Here is a 17603-nt window from a genome sequence, read left to right as displayed (position 1 = left end):
CGCTGTCCTCTCCAGGTGTCTTTTGGAGGGTGCGTTCTCTGCCTCAGGATTTATGCTCCACCCATGTGACCTGGCAGCTAGATAGGGTGATGAGGGAGCAGGAGTCACCCCCCATCAATGAGGGATGGGAGGTGGCGGATAAACTCCTCAGCCTCTTCGCCTTGGTGGGGGGCAATTCTGTGGGGTGTCCCCCACAGTCCCTCAGAGCCCCACTTGCCCACAGGAGCAGCCGATTCATCTATACACTCTTTGTTGGCTCTCCTCCCTCAGCTGTCTTTCCTCCCCTGGCTTCCCAGGATCACCTCCCAAAGAAACTCCTTGAGCCAGTGAAAATTAATAAAGGGAAAGTTCACTAAAATGGAATCGGGAGTCCAGAAGGGGGAGCCGTATCACTCAATATCAATTACAGGGAGAAATGTCAATAACAGATCCCAGCAGAGTTGTCAACAGGAAAGAATCAATAATTTCTAGCACCAGCTGGAAAAGATGTACATTGTATCTCCTTTAAGAAATCCACTACCCCTGCAAATCAGCCAAGGAGTAGTAAAAATCACCCCGAACTCCTGCTTTTCTTCAGAGGACTTTCCTTCAAAACAACTCTTCCCAACTTCCTCCTTTTCCATTCCACTGCTTTGTGGGATTTGCCTGTGGTTTTGCCATATCTTGCAAAGTCCTGAATTGAAATTCTGTGTCATCCTGAATAAACCCATTTTGTCGGCCCTCTTATTTCTTATGTTAACACACTCAAATCCTTGTTTCATGTTTCTCTTTTAGGGAATTCGTACAAAAAGAACAGGGAAAATAGGACCATTTGATGAACTGCTCAGATATTTTCAGAGCACAAATAACAAGAGAGAACAGGCTAGAAGGCAGATGAAGAAAGGGACCCTGAAAACTCTCCTAACGCCTTGAGCTGCTCCTAACTCAGCTTTGCAGGCAATAGTTCTAAGAATCCCTTGTTCAAAAGAAACCCAGTTACTTCGGGCTCCAAAGCTATGTTGAAACTACACTTTGGGATCCAAATTATTTCGAAGGCAATCACAGTGAATGGGAAATCCAGGTGTGAATTTTTCAATTGCCTCCAGTTCTATCCTGTGGATAGGGAACCTACCTCGCCTCAGATCCCCAAGGTCTCAGCCTGCATTATAAATTATTAACTGGGTGTTATTCTTTCTTCTGAGCTCATAATGGCTTCTGACATTTTAATGCCTGCATTTTGAATGCACACAAAGTAAAGAGCAGAAACCGGAGGGGCAAGCTTCCCTCGTTTGCATTTCAGCCCCTCCAGATGTATTCTTTTGTGAAATTCAGCACCCAGCTTCGGCAAGCGTCTTAGCAAACAGCTCTGGAAGAGGTTAATGATGGGTTTGTAAAGGTTGTTCTGGCTTTATTTTGGTCCCTGGAAATGCAAGTGTCAGCACAAAGTATGTTTATGGTTTCATTAAATTGCTAGGAAAAAAATATCAAGAGAGTTATAAAAAAAGAAAAACAAGTTTGAGTGACTCAGCTTTGAATAAATTAAGAACCAATTTGATGCAAAATGTGGACCGTGCCAAGAGCCACTCTATTCTCCAGCCGGATGTTGACAGTGTATGGACCCCTTTCATTCTCTCTCCCGCTGTTTTTTGGAGAGAGAGATGCTGGTTTCTAAATGTCTAGTGATTCTGCCATCCTCATTTCTAAAGTCCCCAGTAAAGGTGAAATTGTTAAATATCCTACCCATGGAACTTGATACACAAGTTTTAGGTAGGATAGATTTCCTTAGAGAGGAGATGCACTGTGTAAAAAAAACCTTTTTTTAAAGTGAGTTCTGAATCTGCGTACAATAATTTGTACACATTTTTTATATTCTATAGGCTTTATTGGAGTCTCATTAGAATGTAATTGATAATGACACAAAAGTACAATCAGTACAATTCCATTCATATTCCAGTTGAAAAGCTGGCAATGACCACTATTTGTTATGAGAAATCAGCCTCATGCTTATTCTTGTGTATATGAGTAGTAGCAGGGAGGGGATGTGAGGAAGGTTTTGGGATACTGGTGATGTTTTGTGTCTTGAGGGTTTATGCGGATGTGGTCAGTTTGTGAAAATTCACTGAACTGTGTGCTCCTGACCTATGCACTTTCCTGTATCTATGGCATACTGGAATAAAAAGAAAAAAACTCAGTGTATTGATATTGTCAGATAGATTAAAAGAACTGGTTCCCTGCCCCCGTCCCCGCCCCCACTTGCTAAATCTACTAGTGCCAGGGGCAACTGGGTGGCTCAGTCGTTAGGCATCTGTCTTTGGCTCAGGTCATGATCCCAGGCTCCTGGGATCAAGCCCCGCATCAGGCTCTGTGCTCAGCGGGAAGCCTGCTTCTCCCTCGCCCTCTGCGCCCTTTGTATTCCCTCTGGCTCTCTATCGAATAAATAAAAAAAATCTTGAAAAAAAAATCTACTAGTCCCAGGTCTGCTGCTCCAGTGGGCATTTTTGCCAGCGCTCCCCCTCTCCCCCTCAAGGCTGGAGACCAGAGTGTGAGGCTTTCTGGTGCACCACACCTGCTGTTTTGCAGGGAAAGCTTACCTGCTACCTTGGAGTTGTACGCCACTCCGACCCCACAGATATTGTTGTTGGCTGCGGCAGAAACCTCTCCTGCACATCGGGTCCCGTGGCTGTGGAGAAAAACAAAGGCAAGTCGGGACTTTCGGGAAGGCTCCTTAAATTCTGTGACCTGGAAGCAGTTTGGTTCTTTTCAATGGTCCAGTTAGCAGGAGTCAGCCCGATGAGGGAGCAGAAGGCAAGCTGAGGGCAAAGCGCAAGCTCACGGCCTCCCCCACCTCCCACCCCTGCACCCCAGGTGGGATCTGTGGGACATTCCTCAGGAATGTCGGAACACTAAGGGAAGGAAGAAAAACAACAACAACAAAATGGTTACCTTAGAGAAGTCACAGTTTTTTTTTTTTTTTTTTTAAGATTTTATTTATTTGACAGAGAGAGATCACAAGTAGGCCGAGAGGCAGGCAGAGAGAGAGAGGAGGAAGCAGGCTCCCCGCTGAGCAGAGACCCCGATGTGGGACTCGATCCCAGGACCCCGAGATCATGACCTGAGCCGAAGGCAGTGGCTTAACCCACTGAGCCACCCAAGTCCCCGAGAAGTCACAGTTTTCCAAGATGGGAGTCTCCTCAGTGTACCAACATCTTAGTGATTTACAGGGAAAGAGCAATCTTTTTTTTCTTTTTTAAAAAATATTTTTATTTATTTATTTGACAGAGAGAGAGACTGCGAGAGAGGGAATACAGACAGAGGGAGTGGGAGAGGGAGAAGCAGGCTTCCTGCTGAGCAGGGAACCCAATGCGGGGCTCAAGGAGCTGAGCTCAATTCCAGGATCTTGAGATCATGACCTGAGCTGAAGGCAGACTCTTACCGACTGAGCCACCCAGGCGCCCTAAGGGAAAAGGCATTCTTGCCAATAGCCTAACTTCCAGAGACCCAGAGATGCAATTTCCTAGAGCCCTAACGTCACCCTCCCCTCCCCTGCTTTTGTTGGAAAGAAAAGCAGAAGGGAAAGTCAAATTAAATTTCTTAATGACCTGCAGCCCACTGACAAGTACTTGAGGCAGGCAAAATAGAACATTCCTCCAGGAAACTCTCTACTGTCTTAAGGTTAAGGCTTTGCTAGAAGCAAAAAAAAACCTCCTTAGCTTGACAATGGCTAATCCTAAGTGTCCTAAAGGTCCTCTTTTGCATGGGAAAGTCCTTTTGAAGACCTCCCTTCTCCTTTACCTCCCCCCAAATCCCAAGTTTAGTCAGTCACTCCTCACGGGGCGGGGCTTGTAGTGCACCTCTTTCTGCCGGTAGGTCCTGTCCTGGTGCTTTAATAAAATCACAGTTTTGCACCCAAGATATCTCAAGAATTCCTTCCTGACCATTGGCTCTGGACCTCACTAACATTCCAAAATGGTATCAAGCACCTGGCCCACCCACTTTTCTATCGGTGTAGCTCCTTTCTTTCTCCTCTTTCCCGACCCCCTAATCTTCACCTTGACTTGTCTCTACCATAAAGAGGCTTCTTTGAGCATTTCCAACCTTGAGGTTTGGTCTTTACTTTAAAATTTGAAGTATCTTCCAGCAGAAAATACACTTACAGGTTTCCAGTGACAACCAAGGACTCTGACAATTTTGTGCTGGTCAGAACACTTCTGTTTTGTTTGAAGCACTACAAGTATGGGCGGACGTGGGCAACAAAGGCAGAAGGAAAACTGTCAAATGTCCCTACTCCCTATAGCCCATGGACAAATCCTGGAAACAGGAAGAACCACCTTCCTTTAGAGATGACACTGCCTGGATCTTAATACTTTACTAAAGATAAAAGGCAGCCCAACCCTCAGGCTCCTGTAAGTCGACCTTAACATCTAAAAATTCTTCTGGAAACTTCCTTTATCTTTACCCCTCACCATCCAAGACATAGGTCGGCAATCATCCTCCAAGCATACGACCCACCAAAATACATCTGAAGGGTCTCATGACTGAGTTTTTTCTAAACAGTAATAAATGACCTTGTCTTAACAAGAGCTAGCCCCCTCAGCATCCTGGGAGGCTCACACTATCCCCAACCCCCTCCCAACTTGAAAGTATATAAAGGGCCATTCCTCATGACCCCCCGTGCAGCTCTTTCTCCTCCTTGTCCTGTCCCCATGCTTTAATAAAACCACCTTTTTGTACCAAAGACGTCTCAAGAATTCTTTCTTGGTCTTTGGCTTCAAACTCTAATGTCTTTCCTACATCATGGGCTACTAGTAATTTTCAAGGCTGGTTCTCTACACAGGTGTGTAACGCTGCCTGTCAGTTATGGAATCACGGTGACTTAGCTCTTTTGGAATACAGCCTTCTTTGAGGGCATATAGAATATTGTAGTTTCCCCCTTCCTCCGGGAATAAGAAAGCCAATGTTCTGTATGCAGTTTCAAGGGGTTCACAGAACCTTTGAGGCTGACCAGATTAAGAACCCCCTATTCAAGAATCTTTCCAAGGTTTGCCTAGCCTTAGGATTCTGAGCAAGGTCTTTCCGTGGCTTATGTTCTAGAATGTTAGCTGCAACAGACACCATCCATTTTCTCCCTTTTCTTTGCTCTCTCTTGCTTTCTACTAAAGGGTTCTAAATAGTTCTGGTCCTACTGTGTGCATTTCCCTCCCCTTGAATTGAGGGCTTGCTTTGACCCCTAGAATGCAGTGGAAGGACAACTGTATCTCTTCATAAGAGGGCAGGCAGCTTCTGCTTGCCTCTGCTGGACATGTAGGGGAGTTTGGGCTAGCCTATGAGTGGACAAGGGCATATGGGGAGATTGAAACCCAGCAATTTCTGCTGTTCCAATACATCTGATGAGGCTCCAGACACGTGAGGGGTGACACTGTCCTCCTCCAGACCTAGCTAGATCACCCCAATCAACGGCAGGTGGAGAGAGACAGGCTGTCCCTGCCCAGCTTACGGGTCTATGAACATACATGTTTGTTCTTTCTGAGGCCGCTATGTTTTGGGGTAGCTTGTAAAGTCCCAATAGAGAACCAAAACAAACATAAACTCTGAGTCCATCAGGATTCTGTGTCTTAACCTGAACCAGCGTTCAAAATGTGGGAGTTTCCACTGGTACAGGTATCTGAGATTACCGGTGTGTTCTGATGGTCAAGGAAGCAGCTAAAGAAGTAAATGGGTCACGTGATCCAGCCTGCTGGAATAGCATCTGTGCAACCTGCTGAAGGGACAGGGTGGTGAGGGCTGGCTTCTCCACTCACTGTTCCAGCCATGCCGTACATAAGGAAAACGTGGCTAAAGGGAGCTTACTGGCTTGGTGGCCCTAGGAATTCAGAGTTCTGCATGATCTGGTATATTCTTTGCAATATCCTCTTGGGGCAAGCAAAGCTAACACAGCAGCTCTTAAAAACATCGTACCCAAGGATGGGGAAGGGGAGAAAAAAATATATATATTCTTATTTTCTTTCCCTTGATATGAGCTAAAGTAGATGCTGCTTCCACAAAGGGCTACATATCTTATGGGCTTCAAATTCCCTTTGGAGCAAGAATGCAATCTGTATATTGGGTCTAAGTAAACCTCGTAGATCCTGCAGAGGACGGCCCTTGTGGTAAAAAAAAAAATCTGTTGAAAACCACTGTGCTGTGCAAACTACTATGTACTGGTCTCTAAGTTTTCTATGGACTGCATAGGAGATTTTTTGAGATTTTTGAGAAGGGGCCCAGTTATGGTTTAACTTGATGGGAGAGGCTACTATGACATGGCTTTCGTGGCTATCATACTCCAAATGCTGTACGAAATGCTAAAGAAAGCTGCGAAAACCAGCGTGGAAGCACACATACACTCATATGTGTGTATGTGTACATCTATGTGTACACACATGTATGTTTGGATATGTATATATACTGAAATATGTACACTCTTTATGTTGATTCATAGATATACTTTAAATGTACATATTTAAGTATATAATTATATACTTAAATATTTTTATTAATACATACTTATGCATTTTATATAATCCATATATTATATGTTTAAATATATACTTACATAATGTACACACCATATATAAAGTACATGTTCCTTTATGTGTAGGTACATGCATATTTTAAAATGGAACTGTAATGGATACTGATTAAATTTGGCTTGCTTTCTTGCTGTATGATTGATGCTGCACAAATAAATATTTAAATAAGAGCTTAAAGAGTCATTGCCATGTCTAATTTGGCCAAGCATTCATTTCCTTATTATTTAATTATCAGCCCTGTCAAGATCTCTTCTTTCAAACCTGCAAGGTCCAAGTAGGGCTGGCCTGGAGAGTCAGGACCTTGGCCAGCATTCACGAAGCACACGGATACACTGATGGGGACCACACTGAGTAGAACCCTGTTCTAGGGGAAGAAGGACATAGGGAAATATCCACATGCCACTTCCTGGGCTGCTGTTCCCTACCAGGGAGCATGCTCAGTGCTTTTCTTGCCTCACCCCCTTTCAGCCTCTCAGGAAGGTTATGAGAAGGTACTGCCCCATTTTACAGACGTCAGAGTTGAGTTTCAGAGGGGCCAGCCCTAAGGAGCACAGCAACGAGGCAGCTGGGCCAGGTTGGAGACCAACGCTCAGTTACTGAGCTGCCCTAATTCCCTTCCAGCTCTGCCATCAAACTGCCCACCAATGTGAGAGGATGAATGCGTGTGAACTGGCATGGGCAGGTTAAAGGCATTGAATGCTCCCATATTCTTCATTGTGACCTTGAATGGCAAATGTTGCAGACTCCTCAGAGGAACATGTGGGAAGGAACATTTTATTGCTAAATTAGGCAACACTAATTAATTATAAACAACGAGTGGAGGTTCCCTATCTTTGTTCATGACCCCATGTCTTTCCACAGCCCTGGGGGCCTTCATAGGCTCTGTTCCACTGCCTCGAATGCCTTTCCCTCTCTTCTGCCTTTCTGACTGTCTCAGACACATGTGCCTGCTCCCCTGCATGTCAGGAAAATCTTTTTGCCATTCCATTTTCATTTGGCCTCATGACTTTCTTAAGAATGTTCAGTAACTCCCTCCTGCCTCTAGAATAGACAAGAAGTCTGTCAGATGTGGAGCTCAAAGGAGAGAGGAACAAAGATCCACTGCTCAATCAGCCACCTTCTAACTAGGGTCAGTGGGAGGGAGGCAGGTGGCAGGAGTCACAGATGTGTTGCATTGCCAAAGAGACCCCCAACTCCCCATTCTCCTGGGGCCATGTCTTTGGCAATGTGATTTTCTTGCTCCTTCTGTGAAGAGGTGAAGTCTATTTCTCCCTTCCTTGAATCTGGCTGTGCTTCTGACTTGTTATGGCCAAAAGAAGGTGGTGGAAATGAGGAACTTACCCCTGCAGAGGACTTGTAGCTTCTCTTTCTCTAGAGACCCTGCCCAGGAGTCATGTGAACAAGCTAGATGAGCTTATTGAATGATGAAAGTCATACAGACCATTACCCCTGGTCCACTGGCTGGCAGCCCTCTTTCCTCCAGACATGTGAGAGATGCCCCAGACATGTGGTCATCCCCTAGCCAGCCTGCCAGCTGACCAGGGATGCATTTGTAAGCCCCGTCACAAAGCTGACCTCAGTCCAGAACAACACAACTGCCCAGTTGACCTATAGTTGCGTGAGCAATAGTCAGTGTTTATTGTTTTGAGCTCCTGAGTCTTGGGATGATTTGTTATGTGACATTCCTTGGCAAGGGATAACTCATACAGACCATGGACAAGCTAGGCTAGAGGGACAACCCATGGTTAACCCATGGGGGATTGCGGTTCAAACCTGGGTTGCCATGATGATTGCATTGGGACTTCCTCAAACAGCTGTAGTGGCCATGGAGGTGTCCAAGTAAACACCCGAGACACTGCCCAGACCCTGGGAATCTCCAGAGAGACAGCCCAGGCACATCCATTCTTTCAACATTGCTGGCCTTTCACTAGAGTGATTTGGTCATCCCTCTGGTCGTTTCTAGCCAAAAGCATGAACTTCTTTATGTACGTTATTCAAGTCAGACTGTAGGATATACTGAGTAGTCTGAATACAATGACTCTCATTTATTGATACACATGGGCTGGGCACTGTGCTGAGAGAGTGCATGCATTAGTATATTCACTCATCACAATAAGTTATTATCCCCATTTTACTTATTTATTTTTGATGATTTTATATATTTATATATACAAATTTTATATATTTTATATATTTATATATACAAATATATAAGGAGTGAGTGTGAGCACACACATATGGGGAATGGCAGGCAGAAGAAGAAACAGGTTCCCTGCTGAGCAAGATGCCCAGTGCAGGGCTCAATCCCAGGACCTGAGATCATGACCTGAGTCAAATGCAGATGCTTAACTGACTGAGTTACCAAGATGTTCCTATTGTCCCCATTTTAATGAAGAGGAATCTGAGACATCAGGATAAGGAGCCATTTTTTCACTTAGGAGACAGATTCAGAATTCAAACTCAGGTCTGCTGCTTCCAAACCCTTGCTCTTACTGATGATCCTTGACTACCATCTATTCCTAACAGAAAAGTGCAGATAAAAAATATGAAGATTAATTTTATGTGTTAACTTGGTGGGGCCAAGGGGCACTCAGCTATTTGGTGAAACATTATTCTGGGAGTTTCTGTGTGGGAGATTTGGGTAAGAAAATTAATGGACTTGGGTAAAGCAGATTGTCCCCTATACTGTGGGTGGGCCTCACCCAATCGGTTGAAGGCCTAAATAGAACAAAAAGAGTGACATTCCTGAGCAAGAGAGAATTCTCCAGCAGACTGCCTTTGGACTTGAACTGGAATCCTGGCTCTCCTGGGTGTCCCCAGCTTGCCAGCCCATCCTGCATTGGACTTGCCAGCCTCCATCATTGTGTGAGCCAATTCTTTTTTTTTTTTTTTTTGAGCCAATTCTTTATAATCATCTCTTTCTCTCTATATCCATACCCTATTGGTCCTGTTTCTCTGGAGGATCCTGACTAATACAAAAAGTAACTGAGTAACTGAACCGGTTTTCGCTGGTTCTTTAGCTAATTCATTTGTTAATACCTTCGATTCAAGTTTTCTGGTACAGCATTGTCTGTTACTTTGCAACATGATTTCTGGGATGGCAGAAGATGCTCATTTTCTTTTCTTCCTGGGATCCAGTTAGGGTTCATTTCCCAGCCTCTCTTGCGCTGCCATGCAGTCATGTGACTGCATTATGCTAATGTGATGTGGGCACATGGGAGGCCTATTGCCTCCGGGCATAAAAACTGCCCATGAGTGCTTATCTGTGCTCTTCCCATTCCTGCAATTTAATGTGGACAAGCATGGTAACTCTGGAAATGAGTGTCACAGATGGAAGAAGCTCATGTCCTTGAATTGCCACATGAAGGGGAGCTGTTCCACTAAGAATATGTGGAGGAACTGGTGGGTGAATGATAAATAACTTTTATTGTGTTAAGCCGCTAAGATTTGGGGATGCATTTATCACAGCTGCTGGAATAAACTGAACCGGTGAACTTTAATTTTATTCTTATTGAATGGTTCTACCATATTAGTAACTCCTGCTTGATATCTTTTCTGGAAGGAGAAATTCAAATGGTAAGTAAGTGAAATAAATGAATTTGAAGGGTGTCATAAATACTAAGGAGATGTTTGGGTGACCACAAGGATGTTGAGTGACAAGGATCAGAAGAAGGCAATCCTTGGAAGAATAGGAGAAAAAGTCTGTCTTGTCTGATCTCTTATTCTCTACCCTCCTCTCAGGTTTGTGTGGTATGTGGGAGGGCACCTGGGCATTGGCAAATTTAATACACACTCTGAGGCTGGTGGGTTGAAGTGGTTCTGTTAACAGCACTGGCTCTGACTGACATATTGGTGCTTCTATTTTGGCTCAGTTTACTATTATTATTTTTAAAATACCAACAAATTCAGTGCATAACAAAACCAATCTCATACCACCCAACTTTATCAAAGCCAAATGTTTTCCCTACTTTAGACTTTTTGTGGGTATACTATCTTTTATTCAATTGGTCATCTATTGATAGATATTTTGTTATTTTTATTCTTTACTCTTGTGCATACATGTACAGTTAATATTATGCCATATTTGATTAAACATTTTTTGTGAATTGACTTAAAGAAAAATAGATTTTTTTTTTGTTCAAACTGCTTAATACATCTTTAAAGAAATGATAGAATACTAAATAACTACAATGTCATTATCACACATAATATAATTAACAAAATGGTAGTTGGTTTTCAGGAAGAGCAGGAAGACAAAACCATTGCTGTGATAGAAAGAGTGAAAACTAAGGCAGCAGCAGTGTGCAGGGAAAATAGGAAATTGATTCAAGAGACATTTAGGGAATGGGTGTTATTCAGCAAGATTTGGTGATACAATGAGCACTTTTAATGTCATTCTCTTAAGTTACATTCAATTTACCCATGAGGGTAAATTAAATCTCTTTTGACCTTATACCTATCTTCATTCTATAATAGACTATATAGTTTTAAATTTTAAAGTGTATGTCTTGAGGAAAGTTAACCCTTGAAGGAACAGAAAGACAGGCAGAATGAAGAACATGTACCCTATTTGTCATGGAAACTCTGGTCACACAAGAAAACAAAATGGCAGAACAAATACGTAGTACAGTTATGGCCTCTGGCCTGATCCCCACCTTCCTGAGCAAAGCAAAGTGCATATTTCTGTGCATTACTAGTCAAGATATCCTGGATATTCACATGACCAAAGGAGTCTGTAATTACAAGGGTACATTCCATGTATTTTATATTGACATACATTTTTTTTAAGGAAATAAATCTTTACTGATACAATCAAAACCCTCCCCAAAGCCATACTTCTCTTCACTTCCTCAGAAGTGACTACTATACTAAGTTGATTCTTGGAATGCATGTGCATGTTTTCATGCAATTAGTTTATAATCAGCTATACATAAGCATATAAGCCACTACTTGCTTGTTTTCAAACTCTATATAAATGTTTCATATATATATGAATATATAATATATAATATACACATTACACATATATACATAATATGTATATATACATACACATATATATCACATATATATGTACATATATATCACATATATATGCACATATATACATAGTATGTATATATACTATACATATTATGTATTATATAATCTCTAAAATTTGCATTTTTCACTTGAATTTCTGAGGTTTATTCATAAATTCTGGTGCATTTATTTATTTTTATTTTTTAAAAAAGATTTTATTTATTTGACTGAGACACAGCAAGAGAAGGAACACAGCAGAGGGAGAGAGAGAGAGGGAGGCAGGTTTCTAGAGCAGAGAGTCCAATGCAGTGCTCAATCCCAGGACTCTGGGATCATGACCTAAGCAGAAGGCAGCTGCTTAACAGCCTAGCCACCCAGGCACCCCCGGTGCATCTATTTTTACTGCTGTGTAGTGATGCTGTGTAGTAGTCCATTTATAAATAGGTTGAGATTTACTTATTCATACTCCTAGTCTTAGGCATTTAGGTTGTTTGCAATTGGCTTGCCATTACAAATAATTTGAGAAGAAACCTTCTTGTACATTATTACCTGTGCACATGTGTGGCAGTTCCTTTGGGTTATTTATGTAATGGTAAAAACACGTTTTTTGGATATATATTACCTCCTGCAGAGAGGGAGAGCCAACACCTAGTATCATCAAACTTGACCATTTGTGCATATCCAAATGCTGTGAAATGGTATCTTATTTTTTATTTTGCAATTTCCTCATTGCTAGGAATGTTGAGCATATTTTCATATGTAAATTAGCTCAGGTGTCCTGTTAATCATCTTTGCATAACGTTGGGCCCTTTTTTTCCTATTTTTTTTTTCATTGATTTGTAGCTCTTCTTTATATATGTTGGCTACTAACCATTTTGGCTCATAGAACTTGTACCTATCTAGTCTGTGGCTTGTCTTTTAATTTTGTTTATTGTGATTTGTGAACTGAAGTGTATAATTTTTACTTTGTTTTCTTAATCTTATCCTTTTCCTTGTGGTTTAGTGTCTTGTTTAAGAAATCCATCCCTAGCCCAGAATCATAAAGATGTTTTCTTACATTTTAATTAAAAATTCTCCTAGAGCCACCCTAGAGCCTGGGTGGCTCAGTGGGTTAAAGCCTCTGCCTTTGGCTCGGGTCATGATCTCAGGGTCCTGGGATCGAGCCCCACATCGGGCTCTCTGCTCAGCAGGGAGCTTGCTTCCTCCTCTCTCTCTGCCTGCTTCTCTGCCTACTTGTGATCTCCATCTGTCAAACAAATAAATAAAATCTTTAAAAAGAAATTCTCCTAGAATTCATTTATGCTCAGTGTGTGGGGTAAACACCTATTCTCCCCATATGAATAACTAGCAGCATTTATTGAGTATCATTTTGCCATCCTTTTTTCATTGTTTTTTATTTTCATCTTGGTCATTTTTTAAGATTCTTTTGTACCGGGGTGCCTGGGTGGCTCAGTTGTTAAGCGCCTTTGGCTCAGATCATGATCCCAGGGTCCTGAGATGGAGCCCCGCATCTGGCTCCCTGCTCAGTGGTAAGCCTATTTCTCCCTCTCTCACTCCCCCTGCTTATTTCTCCCTCTCTCACTCCTCCTGCTTGTGTTCCCTCTCTCGCTGTGTCTCTCTCTGTCAAATAAATAAATAAAATCTTAAAAAAAAAGATTCTTTTATATGGCAGTCTGCTTTTGGGTTTTCTCTTCTGTTTCTTTGATTGTTTTTTCCTCTCCCCAGGCTAACCCTTCTCTCTCACGATTATTACAGTTTTATAATGCTTTGTCATCTGCCAGGCAGAATTTTCCCATCTTGCTGTTGTGGTTCATCTTTCCTTTCTCTTTTATTTCTTCTTTATAATCATTCTCCTCGTCCTTTGTCTTACTGTATTCTTGGCCCTTTGCTATTCCCTATCAATTCTGGGATCATTTGGGCTAGTTTCATAGAAAAACAGTCTTGAGACTTTAGCTGAAATTGCATTGAATTAACAGATTGACTTGATATCTTTATATTTTTCCTTCTTTCCATCCATGAACTTAGTAGGCAGCTCCATTCATTCAGGACCTCTTCAATGCTTTCTAAATTTTTAAATTTTCTCCTTAATGTTCTCATGTATCTTTTCTTAGATTTATAATTATTTCATTGGATATGAGATATGGCATGGTATCAAATAAAAGAGATGATAAGAAGCATTCTTTTTTCACCCAGAATTAAAGAGAATGCCATCAAAGTTTCAAGATTAGGAATAATGTTTGTAAACTGGAGGTTTCCAGAGGGGAGAGGGTGGGAAAAATAGGTGAAGGGCATTAAGAGGTTCAAACTTACAGTTATAGAATAGATGAGTCATGGGAGAGAAGGGTACAGCATAGAGAATATAGTCAATAATATTGTAATGGTGTTTCATTGTAATGGATGGTGACTATACTTATCGTGGTGAGCACAGTTTAATGTATAGAGTTGTCAAATCACTATGTTGTGCACCTGAAATTAATGCAGCACTGTATGTCAACTATACTTCTCCCTCCCCACAAAAAAGAAGAGTGTTTGCTATAGGTTTTTAATAAACAATGTTATCTTCAGTTCAATAATTATCTCTTCAACTATACCCAGGCTAGATTTTATCACATTCACTGGGATTTCATTCCAGAGGCTACATTTCCCAATTGCAATTGTTTCCTTCTCATATTCATGTTTATTTTTGCTTGTTTCTCCATCATTTATTTTTCTTTTAAAATGGATGTTATCCATGCACTTATTCCTCTAAGCAAACTAAATATAACTTACTTTAATGTCTTCTTCAAGACTCAAACCACAACTTTAGGAAACAAACATGTTTGCTGGAGGGGAGGGGAGGTGGGGAGGGATAATTCAGGGATGGGCATTAAGGAGGACATTTGATGGAATGAGCACTGGGTGTTATATGCAAGCCATGAATCACTAAATTCTCTCTCTGAAACTAATAAAAAAAAACTCTCCATAAAATTAATTGCACTTGATATAAACTCATATCTTGACTTTTAAATTGTGTTTGATGTGGGTTTTTTCCCCCCAGATATTGTGGAATGTTAGCTTGTAGGTTATTAAGTTGGAGGGTTTTTGTTTTGTTTCCTTTTCTTTCTCTCTCTTCCTTTGGGCTCCTTTCCTAGTTGTTGGTTCCACAGTTGTTTTAATGGATTCCTTAGTTCTATATCCCACAGCCAAAGCTTATAATGAGGGTTTAGGGCCCTTGATTCACAGAGATACTGGAGATAAGCAAGCCAGTGGGCAACTTGGCCAGGTTCATGGACATGAGGCTCTAGCCTCCAGTTTCCCTAGGCCTACAGATCCCTACACAACCAGAACTGTAGAGCAGCTAGGTATAGTCTTTTCAGCCATGTCTTTGGAGAAAGATACTTTCATGTTCGATATATTGGAGCTGAAGTGCAGGGCTCAGTCATTCATGTTTCCTGGCTTATATTGAATGCTCTCTCCAAGGGTAAGCCCAAACGGCTGGATAGGACAGCATGTACAACTGCTTCTGGGGAAAACCCCAAGTCACCTGGCAAGCACTCAGTACTTTCTGGAGAAGTGAAGAGGTTTTCCATCTTTCTCACCTTAGATGCTAAGCCCTTCAATCTTCCCCACAAATCAACCTTGTTTCATGCATTTAAGCCATCTTTGGATATAACTCTTCTTTCAATCAGAAGTGCAGAAACACAGGCACCAGACTCTGGCCAGAAAGTTTAACTTTGAGCTACTGTTTTCTAGTTTTTGTCAAAGGCTCAGATGAGAGATTGAATGGCTGAGAAAGGTGGGTGAGGTCGTCCATAGCTGGGTCATCCATTGACTCCTTTGGCATAAACCCTCCATTTTCTAGCTAGTTGGAGAACCTCTGTCTTAGTTCCTCTAGACATCCCTTTGCTGAATTTCACAATTATATTTGTTGTCATTTAGGGAATGCCTACCATGTGTCATGCTCTGAACCAAGTACCATATATGCGTGTATATAGTCCTGCATAGAAACTGTCTAGGTGGAGTTCAGGCCCATTTTACAGATGGGGAAAAGTATTTAGGGATCACTTTATCTATTCCAACCAGTTAAAACACTACATTTGTCCATCATAATCTGTTGTATTTTTCTCCCTTAAGGAAAGAATTATTGCTACCTGAGGGCCATAAAAGTCCCCCATATGGCATGCATAATATTAGTTTCCAAGGTAGAAATGACTGCACCAACATACAGAGATTTCTTTTACAGTCTATGTAATTCTCTCCAAAACCCCCTCCTCTGTGTTATGTCTATTTGTTTGAACTGAGGGGAAAAATCTAAATAATGAAGATCTGTCTAATACAGGTAGGGAACCAGAAATTTTTTTAAAAAGCAACTGTATGGTATTTCACCAATGGCTCCTAGCAGCTCACAAAATTAAACTATGTAGGATTTCACTATGCTCCGGTTTGGGTAGAGATAGTTAACGGCAAGGGGCAGCATTTGCGCTCACATCGGCTTATGAGGTTGTCTCAAAGCTCACATGAGAGAAGGAGTTAGATTAGGTCTTTGAAAACAGTTTGAGTTTGATTAGCCAGGAGCTGATTTCAGAATTAATTCATAAAGACAGGAGGGAAAGGTGTTCGTCTATTTCTCCACCATTAAGTGTCTCCCGGGTAAAGCATCAGTTTCCATCAACGTGTAAATATCCAACCAGAAATGGCTGTTTTCCTCACAAGTTCTTTTTTGGCCTGTTGCACAGTGTTCTTCAAAATGAAATATGACTTCTAATAAGAAAAAAAGTTAACCACTGAGAATCTTGCTTATTTGAAGGTTTAACTAATGCTGTCAATCAATTGAGCTCACGTAGAGATCCATGTCCCTCAGCATCTGTTTACCCTTCTTCCTCTGTTCACCCCCAGTTTGGTTGCCTGAGTAATAAATGTCTTCTCCCTTTCTGAATTTATAGTAAACTCTTTGTGGCCAGGAATTGCCTCTCATCCAGAATCTCTTACTCGTTAGGGCTCACGAGAGAGCGTGCAGCACCGTTGTGATGCCCCATAAATTCTGCCGATGGCAGGGATGACATTTCAGTGGTGAATGCCTGTCAAAGAAATGCTATGCAAGAGGGAGTTTTATGGACAGCAGCACAGAAATGGAATACAGATCTGTGATGCATCACCAAACATTGACCTAAAAGCAAGCAAGGCTGGGAGATTATTGACAAAGTGTGGGCTGCAAACCTTGGAAGAAGCAAGCCATTCTAAAACGGACAGGTGTCAAGGGCCCTCAACGCGTAGGCATGGCCAAGAAGGTCTGCCACCCATCCATCAACCAGCCAATCAATATGCGTTGAGTGTCAGCAAGGAAAAACAAGTAAAGCTAGATGCTGATACCACACAAGAAACAAGTTATATCTGTTTTGCATATTATTGATGCTCATTAAACATGGATTGTTTTCTACCTTTTTGCAAACTGGGTTACCCCTACTATGACTATATTATTATTTTGCTTGGCGGTCTGTATTTCTCTGATTACAAGCTAGAAAGAAATTATACTCCCTTTACAAATTTCTCAACTGTGTTTCAGCTATCTCCCTGGAGCTTGGATACTGCAGGTAATTATTAAATGGTTCACAGTAGAATAAATACACTTGCTCTGCTTAAAAAGGAATAATCCTATAAAATCAAATTAAGCACAGGGCAAGAAATTCTAATATACATATCCCCTAAAAGCAGTTCTGCATATGCATGAAGTTTGCTTTCATAAACAGTCCTTGGCTGGGAGTTTTGAATATGTTCTTGAAGCAATGTGCACTCAGAGGAAAATCAGTTACCAAAGAATTGCAGAGGGGATGATAAGTTAGTTTAAAGTGTGAGGAGAGCCCAGGAGAGACACTCTGCTATTAAATTCGGTTTCCCAACCAGGAGAACAGTGCTTGCTTGCTGGAGAGTGGCCCTTGTAGGGCATTTTGTTTTCTATTTCCCATTGCAATGCAAAGCCCATGATGGAGAGATACTGCATTTTCCTGCCCAGCCATTGCTTCTAACTTCTAAGCTGCCTTTGAGGCTACCAGTGCGGCT

The 17603-nt window shown here is 41.7% G+C and overlaps 1 protein-coding gene across 1 annotated transcript in view; it reads right to left on the bottom strand.

Annotated features, from left to right (window-relative positions):
• PCSK2 (proprotein convertase subtilisin/kexin type 2) overlaps window positions 1-17603 on the bottom strand; it is a 272552-nt gene that overhangs the window by 55652 nt on the left and 199297 nt on the right. Inside the window, 1 exon segment of the mRNA NM_001386192.1 lies at window positions 2571-2659. Coding sequence (NP_001373121.1) covers window positions 2571-2659 — 89 coding nt within the window.

Source organism: Mustela putorius, unplaced genomic scaffold (assembly GCF_011764305.1).
Source record: "Mustela putorius furo isolate JIRA1106 unplaced genomic scaffold, ASM1176430v1.1 tig00000253_pilon_pilon_pilon, whole genome shotgun sequence".
In the NCBI taxonomy this organism is placed as follows: Eukaryota; Metazoa; Chordata; class Mammalia; order Carnivora; family Mustelidae; genus Mustela; species Mustela putorius.
This window is presented reverse-complemented; position numbering and strand designations above follow the sequence as displayed.